Source organism: Sus scrofa, chromosome 4 (genome assembly GCF_000003025.6).
Source record: "Sus scrofa isolate TJ Tabasco breed Duroc chromosome 4, Sscrofa11.1, whole genome shotgun sequence".
In the NCBI taxonomy this organism is placed as follows: domain Eukaryota; kingdom Metazoa; phylum Chordata; class Mammalia; order Artiodactyla; family Suidae; genus Sus; species Sus scrofa.
In genome coordinates this window covers 90,593,377-90,618,456 of record NC_010446.5, presented here as the reverse complement: position 1 = coordinate 90,618,456, position 25,080 = coordinate 90,593,377, and the positions used below count along the sequence as shown (strand labels likewise).

The 25,080-nt window shown below is 49.0% G+C and overlaps 1 protein-coding gene across 3 annotated transcripts in view; it reads right to left on the bottom strand.

The window, feature by feature from the left end:
- Nucleotides 1–24,593, bottom strand: part of CFAP45 (cilia and flagella associated protein 45) — a 32,797-nt gene extending 8,204 nt beyond the window's left edge. Inside the window, exons 1-8 of one of the 3 annotated variants that reach the window (XM_021089586.1) lie at nucleotides 24,525–24,593; nucleotides 17,831–17,956; nucleotides 14,364–14,500; nucleotides 11,317–11,461; nucleotides 10,835–11,005; nucleotides 9,373–9,551; nucleotides 6,722–6,851; nucleotides 1,960–2,106 (exon numbers count right to left, since the gene is read on the bottom strand). In XM_021089586.1, coding sequence (XP_020945245.1) covers nucleotides 1,960–2,106; nucleotides 6,722–6,851; nucleotides 9,373–9,551; nucleotides 10,835–11,005; nucleotides 11,317–11,461; nucleotides 14,364–14,500; nucleotides 17,831–17,956; nucleotides 24,525–24,527 — 1,038 coding nt within the window. In that variant the 5' untranslated portion in view covers nucleotides 24,528–24,593. The remainder of the gene's footprint in view (nucleotides 1–1,959; nucleotides 2,107–6,721; nucleotides 6,852–9,372; nucleotides 9,552–10,834; nucleotides 11,006–11,316; nucleotides 11,462–14,363; nucleotides 14,501–17,830; nucleotides 17,957–24,524) is intronic. The other 2 variants (XM_021089587.1, XM_021089588.1) reach the window with 2 other exon arrangements.

Genomic DNA, 25,080 nt, shown 5'->3' with positions numbered 1-25,080 from the left:
GCTTGCGTTATACTTGGATACCTATGGTGGGCCATGTGTGTTCCCAGCTGCCCAATCCCTTTGCCAGTCTCCAGCCTTCCCTGGCTCCTCCTGCCAATGACCTTTTCATATATGAAGACAAGACAAATTCCTCTCTTGCTCAGAAATCTATGATGCTTCTTCGTCATTCCATACTTCCAGCTCTTCCCAAGGTCCAAGGCATCCCCACAATTGCTCTCAGCTCTCCCCTATCTCATCAAGTCATTTTTTTTCTTTTCTTTTTTCCTTTTTGCTTTTATTTAGGGCCGCACCCATGGCATATGGAAGTTCCCAGGCCAGGGGGTGAATTGGAGCTGTAGCTGCCAGCGTATGCCACAGCCACAGCAACATGGGATCTGAGCTGCGTCTTCGACCTACACCACAACTCACAGCAACACTGAATCCTTAACCCACTGCACGAGGCCAGGGATGGAACCCAAGTCCTCATGGATACTGGGTCAGGTTCGTTACCACTGAGCCACAACGGGAACTCCTCACCATGTCATTTCCTTTCATGACCACTACAGACTCTCTGCTGCAGCCAGCACACCTGTTCACCAGCTCCTACACCACCTTCACGCGTCCGGGGAAATAGCTGCTGAGGTCCACATGAGTGATGTACACAGTGTTATTCTAGATATATTCAGCCTAGTCTGATACCAGACACACAATGAAGCATTCAGGATCTTTTCAATGGTCAATGTCTAGGTTCACAAGGTTGTTGTAACAATTAGATGAGACCACACGGCAAAGCATTTAGCACAGAGCCTGTGCACAGACTAAGCGCTCCATAAATGGTCATAGCGTGATCATTTTTGTGTATGAACCACCTATGTCCCCAGGCTTGTGTTCTCACTCTGTTGCCTGCAGATCCCTAACATCCAATATGAAAGCCAAAGCCCATAAATAAGCTTTGTTGAGCTTCATCCTCTGTGGTTTGTGTTGGGAGCATACAGGTATCTCACATATGACTTTTCCAGTGGTAGCCACACCCTCTCCCTCCCCATCATTAAGAATCTCCACCATAGAGAAGTAGGGTGTGTACTCTGTTGTCATGAAAGCTCAAAGCTAGCAGGGGAGACAGGACCAATGTATGAAGAACTGGGTAACTTTCCTGCCACCTTGAGTACTTCCTTCTCTTTTTCCCCCCTCCCCCAACCCCACAGCACGTGGAAGTTCCCAGGCTAGGGATTAAACCTGCATCACAGCAATGATCCAAGCCCCAGCAGTGATGCTGGATCCTTGACCATGAAGCCACCAGCGAACTCCCTTTCCTTCCCTTCTTCATATAAATCTCCCTAAACCATGCCTAAAACCTCTCTTTCGCCCTCTACTCCTTGAAGCCCCCACCAATTGTGCCATTTCTCAGTCTTGCCCTAGAATGAGTCCACACATTCATGAGCTGCATCTCACTGTGACTGTTCCAGGGGGTTCCCCTCTGTTGCCTGGTGCATTTGTTCTTAAAGGTTCTACAGTGGGGGTGGGGGAGGGCTCTGTGTTCTGAGCCTAGCACTCAGTCAAGGATGCCCAATGTAGAAATTTTCGCAAGAAATTTGTGGAGCAGCTGACTCTTGATTACTAGAGATATAATTATCCAAGTCATAAGGAATCCACGAAATCTTTACTTTCACCAATAGTTTTAATTTCCTTCCCTGCCTGCACCTGACCCTCATGCCAACTTCTAATCAAAGGTATTAACGAGGATAACAACACTCTAATTGGGGTGTCCTCTCCAGGCTATTCTCTGTTAATGAACAAGGGGACTGGCCAAGGTGAAGAGAAAAAAGGAGCCAGGCCCTTGAACTAAGGCTATGAATTTTAGGATGATGGCCTGGCTGCCTCCCGGTCGCTGAGTTCACTTAGTTCTCACACCTGCCTCTCCCTGAGACAGACATTCCAGTCTCACTCAGAAGTCCCAGGCCCCAGAAAGCAGGTTCCTACCATCTTCTTCTTGGTGAACTCCATCACCATCTGGTCCGCCAGCTTCTCCTGAGCCAGCAGCTCTGCTTTCTGCTTCTGGTTTTCGTCGTTGATGCGTTTGATCTCGGCCTGCATCTTCAGCTTTTGCTGGTGCCTTCGTTCCAGGTCCTGCCACCAAAGAGAGAGCCTCAGGGTAGATGAGATCAAAAGATACTAGCCTATCAGGATGGAGAGACACAGGTGGAGGCAGGGGGAGAGATGCACTGTCTGCAGTTCAGCTCCCATTATTGCCCTTGGGTAAAGCTATTCTTTCAAGGGTCGATAATGACCTCTTCTAGCCAAATGCTTTGTGCAGTCTTCATCCCCCTTGACCTTGTGATGGCCCCTGCTGATCTCTATGGACTCTTAGGAGGCTCTTAAAATTCTACTCAGTGTTTCCCACATGCCATGCTAAATCCTGTCCTTGGTTCGTAATGCTTTCCTCCTGCCATCAATTTCCTTCTCCTATTCAAACCCAAACTTCTGGTCTCTATTCAATAACGATGATTAAAATAATCAAGTATTGGAGTTCCCATTGTGGTGCAGCGGAAACGAAAACTCTGACTAGTATCCATGAGGATATGCGTTTGATCCCTGGCTTTGCTCAGTGGGTCAAGGATCCAGCATTGCCATGAGCTATGATGTAGGTTGAAGACACAGCTGGGATCCCACATTTGCTGTGGCTGTAGCAGAGGCCAGCAACTGTAGCTCTGATTCGACCCCTGGCCTGGGAACTTCCATATGCCACAGTGCGGCCCTAAAAAGCAAAATAAAATAAAATAAGATAAAATAAAAATCAAGTGTTGCCCTCATTGAGAATTTCTTATTCATAAGATGCTTTATATAATCCACCTCTAACACCTAAATGCACTTGAAAATTCTAAAAGGTAGACTTTGTCATCTTTCTCGTGCAGATGGAAAAACCGAGACCCAGAGTTCAAGTGACTTGCCCGAGGCTGTGTAGCTAATAAACTCCAGAGCCAGAATATTGGAACCAGGTCTGCCTAAATTAAACCTTCTCCAGGACTCCTATTCAATTGCCCCAAGTTTGAATTCTCTCTGCATTTCTGATTTCCCTCCACATTTAAGATGATATCACACATCCTGGGATTAGATTATGTGCTGCCTTATAGGTCTCATTCACTTCCTGCATGTCATTCTGTCCCAGCCAGAGCACAGGGACCATGTGTCACACTTCTCTTTCCCAACAACACGTAGCCCACGGAGAGCAAAGGCTAACAGCAAAGGCTCAGTAATCTACTGTTCAGTGCAGCGGGGAAGAGGGGACCAAAATGAGTGGCATGTGAGAAAGAGAAGGAAAAAAAAAAATCTCAGTGAGAAAGAAACACGAGTGATGGAGGTCAGAGTCCCAGTGTGACCCTGAGTGACAAGATCCCTTATAAGGAATGAGCCTGTGCCTCTCCCAGCCCTGAGACTTTGAAGGCTCCCCATGATCAGAAGACTTCTGAGCCCATCCTCTGGTCCCCATGTGGAAGGGCACTGCCTGTGCAGTGCCCTTCCTGTCCTCTCAAACTTGGACCTCCTGCTTCAACTTTTCCACCATCAACTCACCCCACCTTCTGCACTATTCCCAGCTCCCTCCATTTCTCCAAAGACTCATCCCTGCCCCAGCCCTCCAGCTCCTCCTCAGCTCAGCTTCTGCCCTGACACATCCAAGACAACACTGCTGACCCTCCCCCAGCCTGGCTCACTGCCCAGTTCAGGGCTCCTTCCTCCAGGAAGCCTCCTGAGCTGAAGCGATACAGCACTGCCTGCCTCCTGCCAGGTCCATGTGGTGCCACCAGCATTCCCTCACTCTCCACACACCTGCCTCCTTGCTCGCTCCACATTTCCCCTCCTGTCGTTCCAGCTCCCACACTCCTTCTCCTTTCCTTCCTCTCCTTATTCCCTTCTTCCCATCAGTTTTAGGCTGGCCATGGGTACCCCATATAGTATTTAATCCCCCTGGCCCTCCAAGCTAGAAAAGCTGCTGATCACTGACCAATGACACACATATAATCATGTATTTATTTACTTCCTTCTTTGCCTAATTATTTATTTTTGGTTTGTTATTTTTGTGGGTTCCCTTCATTTCCAAGAAACCAAGGGACTTTCCCTGTTTCTCCTCTTTGAAGCCCTTGCAAAGCAACCCCAAACAAGCTCCCTTCATTCTCTCCATCTTGCTAGCAAGGTGGGGAAAGCTGTCCTTTCATTACCCTGAGATGATAAGGCAGTTGTCAGCTGGGGAGGCACAGGTTTCTACCTTAAACTTGCCTAATAATACTTCCTAGAGACTCAGGGAGTGTCTAGAAGGACAGCAACAATGATACAACACTAGAGTAAAGGCATTGAGGCAGTGACACCCGGGACTTTCTCAGTGAGCCCACCAATGCCCACTTCTCACAGTCAAGTTGAACTTTCCAGTCTTCTGTGTGTCTATCCCAGACCTCCCCTTCCTGGCCCTTTCTCTCTCTCTCCTGAGCCAGGAGCTTGGCCAAGTCTCCTCTGTCTTCTTGGCCCTGTTTGTCCCTTTCTCAAGCAGCTCACAAGGCTACATGCCCCCTCATCTTCCCTAAGCATCCAGGTGCTCTTCCTCCCACTCCTGACATAGACCCTCACACTGCAGGTACTCTGAGAAGCCTCCATAATTATAAGGCCACCCGTGAGACCCTTCAGGGCCCCCTGTCACTCGCCATCACCAAATGCACTGGGAGATGACAACACAAGCATCTATAAACATGGGGGAGGAGGACAAACATATGTGAACCATGAATTAAATGGCACCATGAGGAAACAGTTCACAGATCAGAAAGTGGGATGTTCTTTGAGTCAACTGGCCTGGATGCTTCAAAAGATCAGTGGTATGGAGTTCCCGTCGTGGCTCAGCAGTAACAAATTCATTAGGATGAGGGTTCGATACCTGACCTCACTCGGTGGGTTAAGGATCCGACATTGCCATGAGCTATGGTGTAGGTCACAGACACAGCTCAGATCTCATGTTGCTGTGGCTGTGGTGTAGGCTGGCAGTTGGACCCCTAGCCTGCGAACCTCCATAAGCTTCCATATGCCGAGGGTGCTGCCCTAAAAAGCAAAAAAAAAAAAAAAAAAAAAAAAATTCAGTGTTATACAAGTGAATGAACGAATGAGGGAACTCTCCAAACCAAAACAGGCTAAAGGGACTTAAGTGAATGCACTGTGTGAACTTTGACTGAATCCAAGTTTGAAACAAAGAAAACAATAGAAAATAATTTGGGGAGAGTTCCCACCCTGGCTCAGCAGTTAACAAACCTGACTAGCATCCATGAGGATGCCAGTTCGATCCCTGGCCTCGCTCAGTGGGTTAAGGATCTGGCGTTGCCCTGAGCTGTGGTGTAGGTCGAAGATGAGCCTCAGATCCCACGATGCTGTGGCTCTAGTGGCTACAACTCCAATTTGACCCATAGCCTGGGAACCTCTATATGCCATGGGTGCAGCCCTAAAAGACAAAATAATAATAATAATAATAATTTTTGGAACAACTGGGTACATTTGAGTGTAGATTAAATATTACAGATTCATTGAACTTGAATTTTTGAGGGTGGGATATGATAATGGTATTGCCGACATGCAAGAGAATGCCTTTGTTCTCCAGAGAGACGGGCTGAAACACTTGGCAGCAGAGTGTCAAGATTTCCACAACTAACTTTCAAATAGTTTAACAATAACAAAAAAATGTATATGCATCTAAAAGAGACAACCAACTCAGGCAGATTAATGATCATTAAATCTCAGAGAAGCATCATTGGGTGTGGTATAGTTCTTTCAACTTGACCGTGTATATAAAAATCTCAAAAGTAAAAAATTGAGGGGAGGGAGTTCCCATCATGGCTCAGCGGTTGATGAACCCAGCTAGTACCCATGAGGACTCGAGTTTCGACCCCTGGCCTTGCTCAGTGGGTTAAGGATCCAGAGTTGCCCTGGACTGTGGTATAGGTCACAGACGCGGCTCGGATCCCAAGTTGCTGTGGCTGTGGTGTAGGCCAGCGGCCTCAGCTCCAATTCAACCCCTGGCCTGGGAACCTCCATATGCCGCGAGTACAGCCCTAAAAAAAAAAAAAGGAAAAAAGAATAAATACACCAAATATCTGCCATGTTCCTCACTGGCTCAGGGGTTTTTGTATATTGCAACAGATCAGATAAGGCAAATAGAAGAGGATTTTTTTTAAGTCTACCTGGTTTGGACAGGTATGTCATCGTTCCTTTTGCAATGGATAGACCTACTAATTTTGTTTGGGCCAACAGGAAAGAAAAAAGTTTGGTTCCTCAACACAGTTAATGACACTGTGTATCTTGGCTGGTGTAACAGCAGGGAGCTTGGAACTAAGACACTGCTACTGTTCATCTACAAAGTGTATAACATCCTTAGATAATTGAGGGAAGACTATAAAACATCCCTATGTTTATCTGTGCAAAGCATGGGGCTGCGCCTTTCCTTTATGTGTCTAGTCACATGGATATGTCAGCCTTGGACCCCGTATCCCAGAAAGGCAGGGACAGTCTCTACCCAAATCACTGCTTATCCCCCAGCATGACGCCATGGCTAAATAAAGGTTTCATATGGCCATAAAAAGTTGATGGTGATGATGCTGTGAAATGAGCATGTGCCTGACAGAAGATCATGCCCCACACCCTCAAACCCCGCAGCCTCAGAGGGCTTGGCTGGTGTTGGCAGTAGAACTTGGCATGATCCGGGCAGCCCTGTTACCCTTAGATCCTCCTCTTGGAGCTGTTCCATGTACTCCAGCATCTGCTCCTTCTCTTGCTCCCGCTGCTCGGCAAGCAGCGAACGCTCCTCCTGGTTCTTTTCCATCTGTTCCACAATGTGCCGTCTTCCTCTGGGAAGAAACAGTGCCGCAGCGTCTTAGAAACCAAAGGTCCATGTCCCTCTACTCTAACCTCCACCCAAATAACTTCCACGATGGAAGGCATCGTAGGAACATTGGGACAAGTGCCCCCCACCCCAACATCGCTACGCTTCAAGAGCCCAGAACCAAGTCCTTCCCCAGAGGGTCCTGGTGGGTCAGCCTCTCCCTTCCAAGCTCCTGGTTCAGGGGCTCACCCTTCTTGAGATTCTCTTCCCTCATTTTTGGCCTGCGAATGCACCCACATCATAATACACCCTCTCCTTCTCATTGTGTCAGAGCTTTGGAAAACCTATCCCATCCCATCCCTTCCCAGAGTAATCAGAGGGCCCCACCCTCCCAAGCTGGCTTCACAGAGCTTCCTGGAATTATCCACGGCTTCTCCTTTCTCTGATGCATCTGCTATCAACCTGCTTGTCTTGTCTTCCCTGCCGCCATCACCTACGCCTGGTTTGCTGTCTTTCTTATTTTCTTTTTTTTTTTTTCTTTTTGTTTTTGTTTTTAAGGGCCGCACCCATGGCATATGGAGGTTTCCAGGCTAGGAGTCCAATCGGAGCTGCAGCTGCTGGCCTACACCACAGCCGCAGCCATGCCAGAGATCCGGAACACGTCTGCAACTTACAACACAGCTCACAGCAATGCCAGATCCCTAACCCACTGAGCGAAGCCAGGGATCAAACCCAAATCCTCATGGATCCTAGTCAGGTTTGTTTCCACTGAGCCAAGATGGGAACTCCCAATCTTAGATTTTAAGACCATCAGCTGCAGGCGGACAGGGTTGGATCTGAAGAAGTTTCTCCACTCAGCAGAGCCCTAGCTCAGCCATAAAAAACAGAGAAACTACAGTCTATGATGAGTGTTGCCGGTGACTCCCTATGTGTTACTAGGATGTCAGTAAATTTGGACACATCCAGACCCCGTGATGCATGAGGAAAGGCTGGGAGAGTGAGAGAAGATGCAGATCAGAATGAGCATCTAGGCGAACAAGTACAAGATTCACATCCACGTAGAGCTCTTGAATGGCTTCATGACTCCAGATGATATAGAGTGGCCTTCCCACTGTGGTGTAATAGGATCAGTGGTGTCACTGGAGTATTGGAACACAGGTTCAATCCCCAGCCCAGCAAGTATGTTAAGGATCCAGCATTGCCAGCCACAGCTGTGGGGTAGGCAGCAGATGCGACTGGGACCTGATCCCTGGCCAGGGAATTCCCTATACCACAGGGCAGCCAAAAAAGAAAAAAGAAAGAAAGAAAAGGGAGGAAGGAAGGAAAGGAAAGGAAGGGAAGGAAGAAGAGAAAGAAAGAAAAGGAAGGAAGGAAGGAAGGAAGGAAGGAAAGAAGGAAGGAAGGAAGGAAGGAAGGAAGGAAGGAAGGAAGGAAGGAAAGAAAGAAAGAGAAAGAAAGAAAGAAAGAAAGAAAGAAAGAAAGAAAGAAAGAAAGAAAGAAAGAAAGAAAGAAAGAAAGAAAGAAAGGGAAACTTTCTTATGAGTAATAAGTAGAAGAGTTACATGGAAGCAGGTATAGACTCAATAGAAGGACCAGGTCGAATCATTGGAACTGCCTAATGAGACAGAGATTTTTCCCTTCATTGGAACTGTTTGTAGAAAACAAACAAACAAACAAACAAACAAAAAGAGCCACTTGGCCATTAAATAAACTTCTATTGGGAGCCTACTTTCGGTACAGAAGTGAATGGTACAAGAGAACAGAATACAGATGAGGAGAAAGATCTGCCATCAGTGTGGTACTAGGACTATTTAAAGAGGTAATTCTTGTACTATATGGTTGGTGTTCTAAATCTAAGACACTAGATCCTACAATGTGCTTGCTTTGGGACTTGTCCTTTTCTGAAAAATGAAGGGGACTGAATTTATTCATTCTAACATGTATTAAGCACCTAGTACAGTTCAAATATGCTCCTAGGCCCAGAAGCTACAGAAATGAGTAAGGCAGGGACCTTGTCCTCAGTGAGCATGTGGCCTGGTAAGGGTCAGAGAGCTACAGGGCAAGAAGGAAGGTGCCAGAGTATAAACACAGTGTGGTGGGGCCCAAAGAAGCAGCCCTGAAGCCTGCCTGGTGAAGTGAGGGACGCTTCTCAGGGGAGGTGACAGCAAAGCCACATACTAATGGAAGAGAGAGAGTTTTCTGGGGGAAAAGGAAAGAGTATTCAAAGCAGAGAGAAGAACAAAAGTCATGAGTTTGTGTCAAGACCCAGCACGTGGAGGGAACTGGAGGAAAGCCTCATAGAATAGATGGCAGAAAATGCTGCAAAATGATGCTGAATTGGAGCCCGACTGTGAAGCACCTTGTTGCCATCTTGGAAATAAGCCTTAAGAAGTTCTGTGATTCTGTGAGCCACTCCATCAAGGTTCTGAGATAATGACAGAGGATGATAATGCCCATTTCTCATGTCTTCCCTCCTTGCAAGGCTCTAGGGACCTAAAGACACCGGGAGATGCTTCGAGAGGCGGATGCCAAAACCACCTCTTTACCGGATTCTCTCCTCCCTCCTCTTCTTGTCCAGCTCCTCCTGCCTTTGAATGGATTTCTGCCGCTCCACCTCCATCATCTGATCCAACCGTTTCTCCTCGGCATCTAGTTCTTTCTGGATCAGCTGCTTCTCCAGAATCTGGGCGTCCCGGATGGCATGGCACTTGGCGTTGAGGATGATCTGGGGAGTGGAAATGAAGTTGCCCCACTAGGTCTGGGAGCAAGGATGGGGGGTGCACCAAAGGAATGTGGATGTTGGAGGGGAGACAAATGGGAGCAGAATCCTATTACTGAGTGTGCTTACAGGCCATAAAAGCAATAGCATCTTTCAGGGAATGGGGTCTTAGTGTTTTGGGGGGTCATGAATCACTCTTTGGGAATATGATGAAAGCTATGGGCCTTCTTCATAAAATTCACTTACACCTATACACACAAAACTTCCATAAGAACTTCGGACGTTCACGGTCCTCCTTAGGGACTCATGAACCTCAAGTGAAGACTCCCATTCTGCTCTTCAGGGAAACAAACATTCTTACAGAGGCTGAGCCAGTAGATTTTTTTTGTTTGTTTGTTTTTTGGTTTTTGGTTTTTTAGGGCCCCACCTGCAGCATATGGAAGTTCTCAGCTAGGTGTCAAATTGGAGCTGTAGCCACCAGCTTATACCACAGCCACAGCGATGCCAGATCCAAGCCTCATCTTCGACTTAAGATCGGCAACGCCAGATCCCTAATCCACTGAGTGAGGCCACAGATTGAACCTGCATCTTCATGGATACTAGCCAGATTCATTACCGCTGAGCCACAAAGCCAGTAGATTTTTAAGCTAGAAGAGCCCAACATGACACAGAAGGGAATGCAAAACCACGAGGCATCAATGAAGTAACAGGTTTGGAAAATAAAAGGAAGTATAAGTAGAGAAGATTTACCTGAGTGACAGAAACTGTAAATGAAGGGGTTGGGGAGTCAGCATTTTCACTTGGCCAGGCAGTGAACCCCAGGCAAATGAGTAGCACAATTGAAGTCAACTGACCCTCTGCTCTTTGCTCGCAGCTAAAGGAAGCATTTTGAGCATGTCACCAAGAACCCAAGTGCCTGTGCCATTGTAAGTGGCCAGGATTGAACTAGCAGAATAAAGATGCAAGTAACATCCTCACCTGCATGGATCAATCCAGTTTGCAAAGCCTCTCCCCCATATTAGTGTTTGTAATCCTGCCAAAAACTCTGCTGAGATGTTTCACCACCTTCACTTTACAAATGAAGAAAGTGAGGCTCCAGGAGGGCCAGTGACTTGCTGAAGGTCTCAGAGCACTTGGCAGGGGCAGCTCTCCCCAACCCACTCCACCATCTTGGCCCCGCCCAGGCCAGCCCCTCACCTTCCACCCCTGCACCCCACCTCCAGCCAGAGTCCACGCTGTCTGGTGTGTGAGTAAGAGACAAGACGAGGGAGGGAGAGTGGAGAGCCCACCTTTTTCATGTCCTTCAGCTCCTCCTCCTGCTCCATCCGCAGCTGGCTGGCCCTTTGCAGGAGGTTCTGGGCCCTCTCCTTGGCCACCTCCTCCAGGTCGCTGAGCTTCTGGTTGTTCCTTGAAACCATTTCCTTCTGTTTCATGATCTTCTTGCGTGTGGTCACTGCGTCCTACGGGAGCCATGTCGGGATCAGTGGGGGGAGGGTTATTCCCTGTGCCCTGGGCACTAGCCTGGCTACTACCATGGGTGACCCCAGATGAGTTTTGGGTCACCCCATCATGGTGTCAGAGCCCAGAGGTTTCTCAGCCTGGCTTCATGCTCTCTCCTCCCCGGCCCCACAGTCGATCTTTATTCTATCACATGTCTTCTTTAACACATTCTTGCCTGGTTTCAGGGTCCCCTAACTAGAGCTCCCCGCCTTGTGGGAAGCCAGCCTCTCCCCAGCCAATTTCTCTGCAAAGGTGGGGGCGGGGTAGCTACCACGATGGCTTCCTTCTCCTTCTTGCAGGCCTGCTCCTTGGCCTCGAGCTCTTCTCTAGTCGGGACGTGGGATGCCCATCTGATCCGCTCAAACTCCTCAGGGCTCATGATAAGGGACTCCCCAGATGGATCCTTGGTGGGAATGCTGACAAGGAGGGAACAAAATTCAGGAAGAGTGGGAAATCTCTTGGCTCTGCACTGTGGGCTGCCCGCCCCTCACTCCCTCATCATAGCCCACCCTCCCAGCCAGGCCTGGGACAAGGGCAGGAGAGACAGCCAACTGCCTGGCGGTGCCAGTGGGGAGAAAGGGTCCCAGGCAAGGGTGGAGGAGCATCACAGGCTAAAAAAGGGACAATTTTAAGGACTTTTTCTAAAAGGTCTAGTTCATATGTTACCTTAACCGAGCAGCTGACCGTGACCCTCCCCCGCGTACACAGACCTGGACCACCTCCTCCCCTGAGCCCCACCACACTCTGCTCTCCCTGCCTGCATTGTGGAATGGAATATTACTCAGTCATGAAAAAGGAATGAAGTGATGCCATTTGCAGCAACATGGACGGACCTAGAACCTATCATGCTAAGTGAAGTTAGTCAGACTGTGTAAGACAAACATTGTATGATATCACCTATATGTGGAATCTAAAAAAAAAAAAGGAATACAAATGAACTTGTTTGCAGAACAGAAACCGATTCATAGACGTTGAAAAAGTTATGGAAGGTCCCATTATGGCTCAGTGGAAACGAATCCGACTAGGAACCATGAGGTTCGGGTTCGATCCCTGGCCTTGTTCAGTGGGTTAAGGATACAACGTTGCCATGAGCTATGGTGTAGGTCACAGACGCAGCTGGGATGTGGTGTTGCTGTGTCAGCTCCAATTCAACCCCTAGCCTGGGAACCTCCAAATGCTGCATGTGCAGCCCTAAAAAGCCAAAAAAAAAAAAAAAAGAAAAAGAAAAGAAAAAAAGAAAGAAAGAAAAAAAGAGGAGTTCCCATTGTGGTGCAGTGGAAACAAATCTGACTAGGAACCATGAGGTTGTGGGTTCAATCCCTGGCCTCGCTCAGTGGGTTAAGGATCCGGCGTTGCCATGAGCTGTGGTTGTGGTGTAGGTCACAGACGTGGGGCTCGGATCTGGCGTTGATGTGGCTCTGGTGTAGGCCGGCAGCTGTAGCTCTGATTAGACCCCGAGCCTAGGACCCTCCATATGCCGGGGTGTGGCCCTAAAAAAGACAAAAGACAAAAAAAAGAAAAGAAAAAAGAAAAAGTTATGGTTTCCAAAGTGGACGGGTTGGGGGGTGGGGGTGATGGAGAGGGGGTTTTCGATTAGCATATGCACACTGGGGTATACGGAACAATTGCCAGGGGGAACCTGCTACATAGCGCAGAGAGCTCTACCCAGTATTCTGTGATAACCTATGTGGAAAAAGAATCTGAGAGAGAATAGATATGTATATATGCATGACTGGGTCACTTTGTTGTACAGCAGAAATTTTTCACAGCCTTGTAAATTATTCTTCAATAAAACTTAAAATAAATAAATAAATAAATATTATTGTTTCAAAACGAAAACAAAAAGCAATCTGTTTCCTTTGCTGGATCACAAGCTCCTTCAGGACACAGACTCTGTCTTAATCTCCTGGGCAGCCTCGTCTCTGGCACAGCACTGGGCACAGAGGGAGGACTCAAAATAAAGCTCTTGAGCTGAACTTTTAAAAATCGATGATTCCTCAAGGATGACATAAAAAGGACAAGGGGACGCCAGACAAGGATGGAGTGGATGCCAGTGAGAAACAAAAACATCGCTGTGCATCCAGCCCAGAGAGAAGCTTTGAACCTTAAATATTAATTAAAATCTCTGAACTACAATAGTCAGAGACATGTCTATAGACCTTTCCAGCCGCCCAACGCATTCAACAAACCAATAGATAATTATAATGATTACAAACAAATGACATACATTAAAGATGGAGCAGGGGGTGGGGATAAAGCTGCTTCTGGGTGAGGCAATTTAACAGGTACGTGGCAATGAGACACAGATGGTCCAAGGCCGGAAGTGAAACCTCATCCAATAAAACTACTGGGGGGAGCTGTCCAGGAGGTGGATGAATCAATGAGTGGACTTGAGTTCTTAGCCAAGATTTTGTGGTTCACTGGGTGGCATGGCCCCAAACAGCCTGGGATCTGGGATGACCAGGAATGATCTGAATCTGAGACTGCATCTCGCACTGCTCTCAGCCATCCTGACAAGTCGCCAGCAACTTCACCTCCACTGTGTTTTCAGGCCTGGATCAGTCCAAGGAGCCCTGAGCACACCTGACCGGTTGAGGCCAGAGCTGACCAGACCATGCTCCTGAGGTTGTGTCCAAGCTGTGCCTCCCCAGCTCCATGACATAGGCTGCATTTTCTGGGAATTCAAGTTTTTAGTAGGTAGAGTCACAGTAGGAAGAACGGCTTAACAAATGAAGCACCAGCACAAGAGCTAAACCACTGAGTGACAGTGTTGGCTCATTTCTCTTGGCTGAGCTGGACCTAAACCCCACAGGAGGGGCCCAATTGAGGAGGCAGCTCGTCAGGAAACCGTGCTGAGCTAATCCCAAAGGAACCCAAGAGCCCTTGGGAATTTCCTCTTCTGGTCTCAGAGCCTGGGAAGAAGCCATGGGGCTAATTAAGCATCTGGTCAGTTTCCCTTTGCTTCAGAGTCCTGATGCAGCCAAAAGGAAATGACTCATCTGGACATTTCCCTTTACCAAGTGCACTAATGGGGGCCCAAAGCGGACCCCCAAGCCCCTCCCCTCTACCAGCTCTGTAGGACACACAGCAGCTGGAAGAAAGGAAAGAAAAAAAAGCTGGGAATCAAGGACAGTGGCAATAATAGATACAGGTGGGGAGAAACAAAAGACACCACAATGGAGAAGGGTAACCATGAGACAAAAGGGGGAAATGAGCAGGAAAGAGGTGGGGTCTGCACTAACAGAATGCAACCAGGTGGGTTTCCCCATGTTCCCGCACAGGTCCTCAGCAGAAGGTCACCATGCCCTGGGTACTCACATGAGCTCCCGGACCATGTCCCGGGTGATGAGCTGGATGGTCTCTGGCTTGTGGTCCAAGCCCAGGGCAGTGAGAGTTTTCCGAATGGCATGCTTATCTCGGAGCAGTACTATGGGGCTATCGCTCTGGTTCAGGGGCTGTGGGGTCAGGAAGGACAGTTTGAAGCTGGTCACTCCACTTCCTGCTGGTAAGTCCTAACTTCAAGTGTAGCCCCTCTCCTGGGGATTCCACCACATCCAGCAGCAGGGGAGGCTGGTTGGGGGCCAGACTGCAGGACCACCAACAGCAGCCACGGTGCTGAGAAAGCAACGTGGTGTTCTGCCCTTGGACGTGGCCAGGTGGGCTCTGTACTGACCAGCTCTTCTGAGAACAAGGCTTCTCTATTATGTGTATAGATACTTCCAGAGAGATGGGGATGTGGATGGGGTGGGGTGGGATAGGGGTGGGGAAGGTGGCTAGTGGGTGTCCATTCCTAACCTAAAACCATCAGGAATGAAAATCTGGGGTCTCTGGGTTCTCCTTCCATGGTTTACAAAAGAAAAAATAATTAACCCTCTGTGGGTTTGAAACATACTATTTTTTACAGTCTTATCCAATCTACCATGTTTGTTATTTTTAACCCTTTTTAATGATTCATTTACTTTGATCCCTGCCTCCCAAAAAAAAGCCATATTAAGGATGGCTGGTGAAGACCTGCCCTTAAATCTAATGAAGTGTGAAAATCAGTGAGTTAGAATTTAGCAAGGAGAATACAAATTAGATATACGACTGGGGTTGGTGAGGGGGGCAGATTTTCTGACCATGAAGAAATTAGATAATAAGAAAATGAAATCACTTGTTTCAGGAAATTTTGAACACAAGAGAGAACGTAGTATCTGCGATCCTGAGTGGAGGCAGGGGCGTGGCCTCCGTGGGGACGTGGCCTCCGTGGAAGCCCGTCCTGGCTGGAGAATCTCACTTTGCACGTCTGTCCCGGTCCGTCCCGGAGTGCTACTGCCACCTGGTGCCCATCTCTGCTTCCAAGGGGCACAACTCAGTCAGGCCACAGGCCACTTCTGCCCCCTACTGCCGGCTGAGAAACTTCCGGACTCTCCCCCAGCAATAACGCCAAAAGACGACGCCTGGAGAACCAGGCCCTTTCCAAATCTAGCTTCGGACCCAAAACAAACAAAATGCCTGTAGGTGAGATTGCATGCTTTGATTCTTCTCCTTGTCAGTAGGAAAACTGCTGTAGAATGGGGGTCTTCTAATGGAGAAGACCTCTGGAAAGCCTTTTTTTTTTTTTTTTAGGGCCACACCTGCAGCATATGGAAGTTCCCAGGCTAGGAGTTGAATCTGAGCCCCATCTGCAATCTAACCCGGCTTGCAGCAACTCCAGATCATTAACCCACTGAGGGAGGCCAGGGATCAAACCTGCATCCTCAGGGATATCTTCAAGTTCTTAACCCACTGAGCCACAGTGGGAACTCCCTGGAAAGTCCTTTTTGATTCATAATGAGGATAGTGACCTCTCCCCAGTCCACCCACAGCCATAGGTAGTCACACCAGTATTCACCCCACCACCGGTATCCTTCTTTTTTCCTTCCAGTTTTATTGAGACATAGTTGACACAGAGCAGTGTGTAGGTTTAAGGTGTACAGCATAATTATTCGATTTTCATCCACCATGAAATGTTTTTCACAATAAGTTTAAGGAATATCCATCATCTCACATAGATATAAAATTAAATAGAAAATTTTTTTTCTTGAGCTGAGAATTCAGGATTTACTCTCTTAAAAACTTTCACACATATGGAGTTCCCGTCGTGGTGCAGCAGAAACGAATCCAACTAGGAACCATGAGGTTGTGGGTTCGAGCCCTGGCCTCGATCAGTGGGTTAAGGATCCAGCATTGCCATAAGCTGTGGCTGTGCTGTAGGTGGCAGACGCGGCTCGGATCTGGTGTTGCTGTGGCCATGGTGTAGACCGGCAGCTGTAGCTCTGATTTGACCACTAGCCTGCAAACCTCCATATGCCGTGGGTTCGGCCCTGAAAAAACAAAAGACAAAAAAAACTTTCACATATAATACAGCAGTGTCCCTTTTCTCCCTTCGTCTCCTGCCGCCCTTCTCTCCACATTTCATCCTCCTTCTCCCCTTGTCTCTCTTCCTCCTCACCTGAAAGCTACTCGTACCAAGATTACTCCAGGTAGTCACATTCTAGCTCTCCTTCTCTGGACTAATGGAGTCAGCCTTTGCTTTTTAGGTTTTTTGGGGGGATGGGTTGTATATGTGTGAGGTTTTGGGGGGCCTTTTTTTTATTTTATTCTTTGGGCATGTGGAGGTTCCCAGGAATTGAAACTTCGCTCACCCCACGCTCCTGCAGTGACAATGCCAGATACTTAACACCCTGCGCTTTTACAAAAGAACTCCCAGAGTCAGCCTCTTTGGATGACTTTCGAAAATAAAGACCTGCTCCTTTCCCAAAGCAAAGTAACTGTTTTAGTCCAGCAACCGGGAGAGGAGAATGAATGTGTGCTGTACCCTGATACCATTCTTGGACTGAGGGGGAATTATGTGGCTCTGTATCTTTAAGCTTGGACCACTGGCCCTCAAATGTCTCCATCATGGGGCACTCACTGAACAAATAGCAAATATTGAGTGTTCAGCAGCTGAGCCTCCCTTCCAATGCTACAACAGATTTTACTTATTTTATCTTATTATTTATCCTATTTTATCTCTATTTTATTTCATTTTTGCTTGTTAGAAGGCTGCAACTTTGGCATATGTATGTTCCAGGCTAGGGACCGAATTGGAGCTGCAGCTGCCAGCTTACACCACAGTCACAGCAACGTGGGATCCGAGCCTTGTCTGTGTCCTACACCACAGCTCATGGCAATGCTGGATCCTTAACCCACTGAAGGGGTCCAGGGATTGAACCTGTGACCTCATGGATACTATTCAGGTTTGTTACTGCTGAGCCACAACAGGAACTCCTACAACAGATTTTTTTTTTTTTTTTTTCCCCTAGGGCCACACCCTCGGCATATGGAGGTTCCCACGCTAGGGGTCTAATCAGAGCTACAGCTGCCGGCCTCTATCACAGCCACAGCAACGCCAGATCCGAGCCGCATCTGCAACCTACACCACAGCTCACGGCAACACCAGATCCTTAACCCACTGATCGAGGCCAGGGATCAAACCCGCAACCTCATGGTTCCTAGTCAGATTTGTTTCCGCTGCGCCACAATGGGAACGCCCTTACAACACATTTTTAAATGCTGTGCAGACATGAGGATTTCAAGGGTGGAGGAAGCCAGGTGCCCCGTTTACACGGACCCCACTAGGTGTCAGAGCTCATCTTCTGGGGCCTCAGAACTCCCCTTTGTCCTTAGTGTGACCTGCCCAGTGCTAGCTTCGTCCTCACTAACACCAGTCCAGGTCACCGCCTCCAGGTGGCATCTCCCTGGAGGGGCAGGGTGAGGGTTACCTTGATACCTCCAAAGAGGCTCTCATCCACCTCGGAGCTCAGGGCTTTGGTCCGATAGCGGGGCCTATTCCTTGACCTGTTGGAAGCAGTAGAGGTGGAGCTCAGGACGCCGGCTGGGCTTAATGGCTGCAGAGAGAGGCAGAACGTTGGGGTCATCAGCACTGAGTGCCATCTGGACCCTGGACCAGGCAGACACTTGGCCAGGCTGTGCTGGGGGGAGGTTGGGTGGGCATGAGGGGAAGCACCTGGCTCAACCCTGAAATGCAGGGGACACCCCCACGGGAGCAGGGTCTTCTCTGATAGGGGCCAGTACACTGGCTGAGCGGGGAGGAGGATGTCTGAGGTCCCTGAGCTGAAGAAGGCCAACCCATCACTCCGCAGAGAAGGAAGGAGAAAGGAGAGAGAACTTGACGGCAGGAGGATGACCTCGGGTCATCCTGGTTCTGGTTCTCCTCAAGCACGGTCTCTTACGGGCTCGTCTCCCCAGAAATGCCATGTCCTCTTCACCTCCAACCTCCTCAGCCTCAGCGCCAAGCCCTGCCCGGCTGACACTGCTGTGGCATCTCTTTGATGTTCATGTTTCCAGCATCTCCCAAGGTAACGGTGGGGACCAGAGGACACTAAGGATGGAAAAGCACCTTGCCCACTGCTGGCATGGGGTTTGTGTCTGATGACTTCAGTGGATGAATAGCTGCCTGCTACAGTTCCTGGCATCCACCGTGTGGCCCTTTCACTCCCAGGATCCCTTTCATGTGCATCAGTCAGTTTTTAACCACCCAGGATCTTCCTACATTTGGAGAATTCCCTCTCATGAGTTGAGGGAGACAAGGATCATTTCTGCCTGGAGAAGTGGAAAACGCCAGATATTTGCCTTCCAAGCCTGGGCAAAAGATCTAGGCTTAGCCATCAGATGCCCCCAAGCCTGGCAATAAATAGGGATCCAGTGATGCAAGAAGGAGACCATGGAAACCCCTTCTGACAAAGGCAGTGGCAGCAGCCATACCCTGAGTCTGGGGTGATGCTGATAAGGATACCAGCAGCAATACCCCAAGATAAAGCTATCAGTGCTCAGGGTGCAACTGTGCCTCGAGGGGCTTTGCCAGTCCAGGCGTGGGCTGTGATGTGGGCCTCGGTTCTGGCTGCAGCACCTCCCTTTGTTCTCACTTTCCAAGCTTAGTTACCCAGCCTTGGTGTGAAGCCTGTGAGCTCTTCAAAACCCTCTTCATACTCCCTTCTCCTCAAATGAGAGCTCTGACCCCACTGCTTACAACCAAGAACGCTGACTAATACAACCTCCTTTCCCAAGGTCAGTCCAGCTTTCACTCCGCCCCAGAAGGAGAAGTCCATCTCCAGGAGGTGGTTTCTGTGAGGACAGCAGGACAACTCCAGGCTTGATCTATATCTGATTTCAGGTACCCTCCTTCACTGGTGGTGGGAATATAAATTGGTACAACCACAATGGAAAACAGTATGGAGGTGCCTCAGAAAGCTAAATATAGAACTACCATATGACCTAGCAATCCCACTCTTTGGGCATATATCCAGACAAAACTTTCATTGAAAAGGATACATGCACCCCTATGTTCATTGCAGCACTATTCACAATAGCCAAGACATGGAAACAGCCTGAATGTCCATCGACGGATGAATGGATTAAGAAGATGTGGTACATATACACAATGGAATACTACTCAGCCATAAAAAAGAACAAAATGATGCCATTTGCAGCAACATGGATACAACTAGAGACTCTCATACTAAGTCAGAAAGAGAAAGACAAATACCATATGATGTCACTTATAGCTGGAATCTATTATATGGCACAAATGAACGTATCTACAGAAAAGAAACAAACTCATGAACTTGGAGAACATACTTGTGGTTGCCAAGGGGGGAGGGAGTGGCTTGGACTGGTAGTTTGGGGTTAGTAGATGCAAACTATTGCATTTGGAGTGGATAAGCAATGAGATCCTGCTGTATAGCACAGGGATCTATATCTAGTCACTTGTGATGAAACATAATTGGAACATGATGAAGGATAATATGAGAGAAAGAGTGTGTGTGTGTGTGTGTGTGTGTGTGTGTGTGAATGACTGGGTCACTTTGCTGTACAACAGAAATTGACAGAACATTGTAAATCAACTAAAACAGAAAAAAAATTAAAATCTTAATAAATAAAATAAAGCTGATTCAAATCTCACTCTGGAGGAGCCCATGTCTCAGGCAGTCCTCTAAGCCGGCAGACCTCAGGGAAATGGGCTGGACACGTTGGGGCCACCAAGCCTGGGAATCAGCAGCCATCGAGAGGACAAGGAAATGGGCCCTGCCTTCCAGGTCACTGAACACAGGACAGTGTTTTGAAAGCTCTCTCCAATCTGCCATGACCACACAAACCCTCCTGCAGCACCTGTTCCACCTGGATCGGGTTTTCACACTAAATTGGGCAATTATTCTCCAGCTGGCTCTGTCCTGTACAAGGATCACCGCTGTGTGTGCCCTTTCCTTCCCAGCCTGGCACAGCCAGCACAAGGCTTACAGAGGGGAGCCTCCTTTACAGGCTCAGTCAGCCCCAACAGAGCAGAGCAGAAAAGTTTGGATTTATTAAAAGGTAAATATAGCAGCCCCAAGGATGCCTAATAACAGACGGAGGGGTTATTATATGGTGAGTGGTGAGCAATATCTCCCCTTTCCACTGAAAATAGAATAAGAGGAAATGAACAGAAACTGTGATAGGTGGGATAGAAGCAAAGCCCTGGGAATAACCGGAGAAGATGGATGGCATGGGATCACGAGATGATTCGAGATGTAGACACAATTAGGGGGAAAGCTGAGGTGCCTGGCACATATAGGAGCTCGATATGCATTTGCTAGAGAATGAACAAATGAAACCAAGAGAGATGACCTCTCGGGGGCTGTGGACCAGATGGAGATGGACAGAAGCCTTTCCGGAATATGCCACTGTTCCACATTTTCCATATCACGTATGTGGTCTGCCCTCTGGAAAATAACGTATGTGAAAAGGCTTTGGAGCACAGATGGAAAGCATTATTGTTGTTTTGCATTTGTTTTCCTGTTTCTTCTCAAGGGCTCCTGCAGGCTTTCCCTGGGGCTCAGGTGTGCACCAGACTGTAGGTTCCTCCACGGCTGGGACCACATGGCCTCATGCCTGTGCACTGGGTCCCCAGGTCAAGAGGAAGTCACACAAGATATACTCGACTGCCTGAGCCTCAAAGACAGAACAGAGGAAGGAAAACAGATGATGACCACAGAAAAGCAGCCGCCAGGCAGGGGAGAGGGAAGCGCTGAGCTCTGAGGTTGGGTGGCTACAAAACCTCATTGGGGAAATGCTGACTCTGAAGCCACAAGCCTTACACCAGGGTTAGAATAACCATTTTTGCCAAAAGCAACAAGAAGGATTAGGGAGGTTACTGTGTAAAAATACTAGAAAAAAAAAAAAAATGAAGAACCCAGCAGAAATGGAAAGTTCGATCCCTCTGGGCCAGAGGCAGTAGCCAAGAGGTTTTCTTAGGAGGTGAAGGGCTGGTTTTATTTCTTGCATGACCAAACACATATCCCCAAGAAGCCAAGCTGTGCCTAGAGAGAAGCCTGCTCATCTTTCTTGGGGGAGGCAACTCTCGAAGGGAAGACCACTGTGGAGGCAAGGGAGACAGGGGACGATGAGGACTGGGACAGAAAAAGATGCCAGTTCTGGAGTTCCCATTGTGGCTCAGCAGGTTAAGAAACAAACTAGCACCCATGAGGATGCAGGTTAGATCCCTAGCCTCGCTCAGTGGGTTAAGAATCCAGTGTTGGAGTTCCCGTCGTGGCGCAGTGGTTAACGAATCCGACTAGGAACCATGAGGTTGCGGGTTCGGTCCCTGCCCTTGCTCAGTGGGTTAACGATCCGGCGTTGCCGTGATCTGTGGTGTAGGTGGCAGACGCGGCTCGGATCCCGCGTTGCTGTGGCTCTGGTGTAGGCCGGTGGCTACAGCTCCGATTGGACCCCTAGCCTGGGAACCTCCATATGCCGCGGGAGCGGCCCAAGAAATAGCAACAACAACAACAGCAGCAAAAAGACAAAAAAGACAAAAGACAAAAGACAAAAAAAAAAAAAAAAAGAATCCAGTGTTGCCCCAAGCTGCAGTGCAGTTTGCAGATGCAGCTTGGATCTGGCATTGCTGTGGCTGCAGTGTAGGCCAGCAGCTGTAGCTCTGATTCGACCCCTAGCCTGGAAACTTCCATATGCTGCAAGTGTGACCAAAAAAGCAAAAGAAAAGAAAAGAAAAAGATATAACTCAGGATGTATTACTAAAAGAAAGGCCACAAAATGATTTAAAAGTAATTTCAGGAGAGCATTATCATCTTATGGTGTTTCTTGCATCGAGTAATGTTTTGCAATGAGTAGGTAACTCTCATTATGATGGGGGGGCGTGGGGAGTATTTTTGTTTGTTTGTTTTTTGTCTTTTTAGGGCCGCACCCACGGCATATGGAAGTTACCAGGCTAGGGCTAGTTACCAACAATAATGCCAGATCCAACCCGCTTCTGTGACCTATACCACAGCTCACAGCAACACCAGATCGTTAACCCACTGAGCAAGGCCAGGGATCGAACCCGCATCCTCACGGATACTAGTCAGGTTCGTTACCACTGAGCCACGATAGGAACTCCAGGAGTATTTTTATGTGAAAACAAAACAAAGAAGTGGGCCAGGTGCCCCAAGTCTGAACACAGAGAATGGTGAAAAAAAGCTGTCATGCTAGATGTCTTGAGATCCGGGATGCTCAGCTCAAATCCCACAAGACAGAGCTGGACTGGAGCTGGAACAGGGCGGTGTGAGCTTTCCTGACGTCACTGTCACACCTGTTAGCTGAACAAAGACAAAGCCTTGTCCTTTCTTGGATGTCCTCTACACCCCGGGATCTAGTTCCTCTTTTGCATATAGGTTCGCCACAGGCTGGCAACTTCAGGCTTCCAGCTCTTGGTCTGATTCTACCTCCTTTTCTGGAGACTCTGGTTACGAAGAAGATGGGGATGCCCAGGCACCAGGCACCTTTCACTGAGTGATCCACTCAGGTCACCTCTTGCCTCAAATAAGAGCAGGTGGGCCATCTGTGGGGTGCCAAGTGAAGATGACACCCCAGGGCACACTGAGACCCCAAGCCTCCTTCTGGGGGATGTTATTCATTGTTTTTCTAAGAGTCCTGGAGACCCTGCCTAATTTGAGCCTCCCTCCCACAACCATCACTTCTCCTCACTCCCCCAAACACTCTCAAAACTAGTGAGTGGCAGCACCCCCCCACACACACACACACCCCTCTTGGCCTTTCAGAAAAGCAAAGATCACCAACTTGACCTGCTGCTCTCAAAGGTGCCCATATGCCCAGTCTCATCCAAGGGCTCCATCAAAAGACCCAAACCCCACCCTGAGTGGCCCTTAGATGGGGACCTGATCTGGGTGAGGTGACGCGCACAAGTCTAACCCAGGTGCAGCTCACTGATTAATTTGGGCTTGGGAATAGGAAATTTCTGAAACAGGAGAAAAAGAGAACATTCACTTGAGCCCTTAGATGCCATGTGTGAGGCTAGGCTCTCACAGACACACACACACAGCGCTGGATTTGTAAACCACCCAGAGGAGCTGGAGGTAAATATGCCTCAGAAGTTGGGAAGTGCTCTTTGTTGGAGATGTTTCTTTTATAATGAACAAAGCTCTTCTTGAAATCTTGACTTGGGAATTTGAACCAATGAGTCCCAGAAAAGCAGCATGACTTCTGAGTACGAAGCGTGCCCACAAGTACACCAGAGGCGCTACATTTGCCACTGGATGTGCGACCAGAAATTTTAAGGTTGTTTCCACTAAGGGAAGGCTCCAACACCTATTTTCTGCCCCTCTCCCTTCTCTCTCAGGAGCCACACTGTCCTCACCGGGAGCCCAGACATCACTTCCATAGCTCCTCCTCTGGGCCCGTGCCTTTCTCAACCCTAACAACCCTTGTAGTCTTCTCCATCCTTCCCAGGGAACCCCAGGCTGCTAGACTAGTCCCAATCCCTCCCTAGGGATTTTCAAACCCAGTATCCTCTCCATTCATTCATTCATTCATTCATTTGCAAATGTTTGCTGAGTACCCTACTGAATGACCCAGAGCCCCAGCAGAGAAGACAACAGAAAAGAAAACCTAGGCTGGGTACATTAGGTGACTTACACACTGTCACCCTGCTGGGCAGAGGCAGAAGAGGTACTTAACCTGTTATCTGGCCTCCTCACCAGGGGTTTTGGGGGCTGAAAGACTGGCTGCAGAGCTAGTGGCATGAGGGCTGTACACAAGCTCCAGGGGAGTGGGGGAAAGGAAACCAGGTCACCTCCAGGTCCCACAATTTCCAGCCCAGGGAGGCCCCAGCCTGAGGGAGGGGGAGAAGGGTTGGTTGAAGAGCCCTTTCTCCCCACTTCCTTCACGCTCGGCACCACCCCACATTTCCAATCGCTATTGACCCCCTTCCTAATTTCTCTTTTGGACTCCTTTCAGGACTTCCCTTGCTTATCCCAGGGGTGTCCTCCCGCTCCTGGGCCTTCCTGACACCCAGCCCCAACTTCTGTCCCTCCTCTCCCAGATTGCCACTTTCCCCACTCAGCACCCCAACCCAGTTGTGAACACATGAGGCTCCGAGTTTCTCCTCCACACCCGGGAGCTCACCATCTCAGCCGCACGCCCTCGCCCTGCGCCTGCACCGCCTCCGCCGCCGCCGACCCCGCCGCAGAGGCGCTGGGTGTTGACGCGTTACCATGGTAACCAGGAGCCCGCGCGGTCTGGGCCAGGCCCCGCCCCGGGCCCGCCCCTCCGCCCCTCCGCCCCTCCCCCCGGCTCTGGCGGGCAGACGCAGCGAGCTGTGGCTTCAGGAACCCGAACCCCTCCCTCTGACCTTTCCCGCCGGCACTTGAGCGGGAACTGAGGCCCTGAAAGACTGACCCGCCCCGGCGCGCCCCACTCTTCACTCTGCTTTGGCTGATCTCTTTGGATCAGGACCCAAAACCTCAAGGGCTAGTCTGGTCCCAAGTGGTCTAATTGCTGGCACCCCCTCCAGGGCCCAGGCCCAGGGTCATGGTTTTCCCCCTACACCCCATCTAGGTTACCTTAGTTACCGTTGACCCGTAGCGGTTGAGGTGCCAAGCCAAACCCTGAGGAGAACCTAGTCTGCAGAGAAGCAAGCAGGATCAGATGAAACAAAGTTTCATAACAGCAGAGAGTCTGG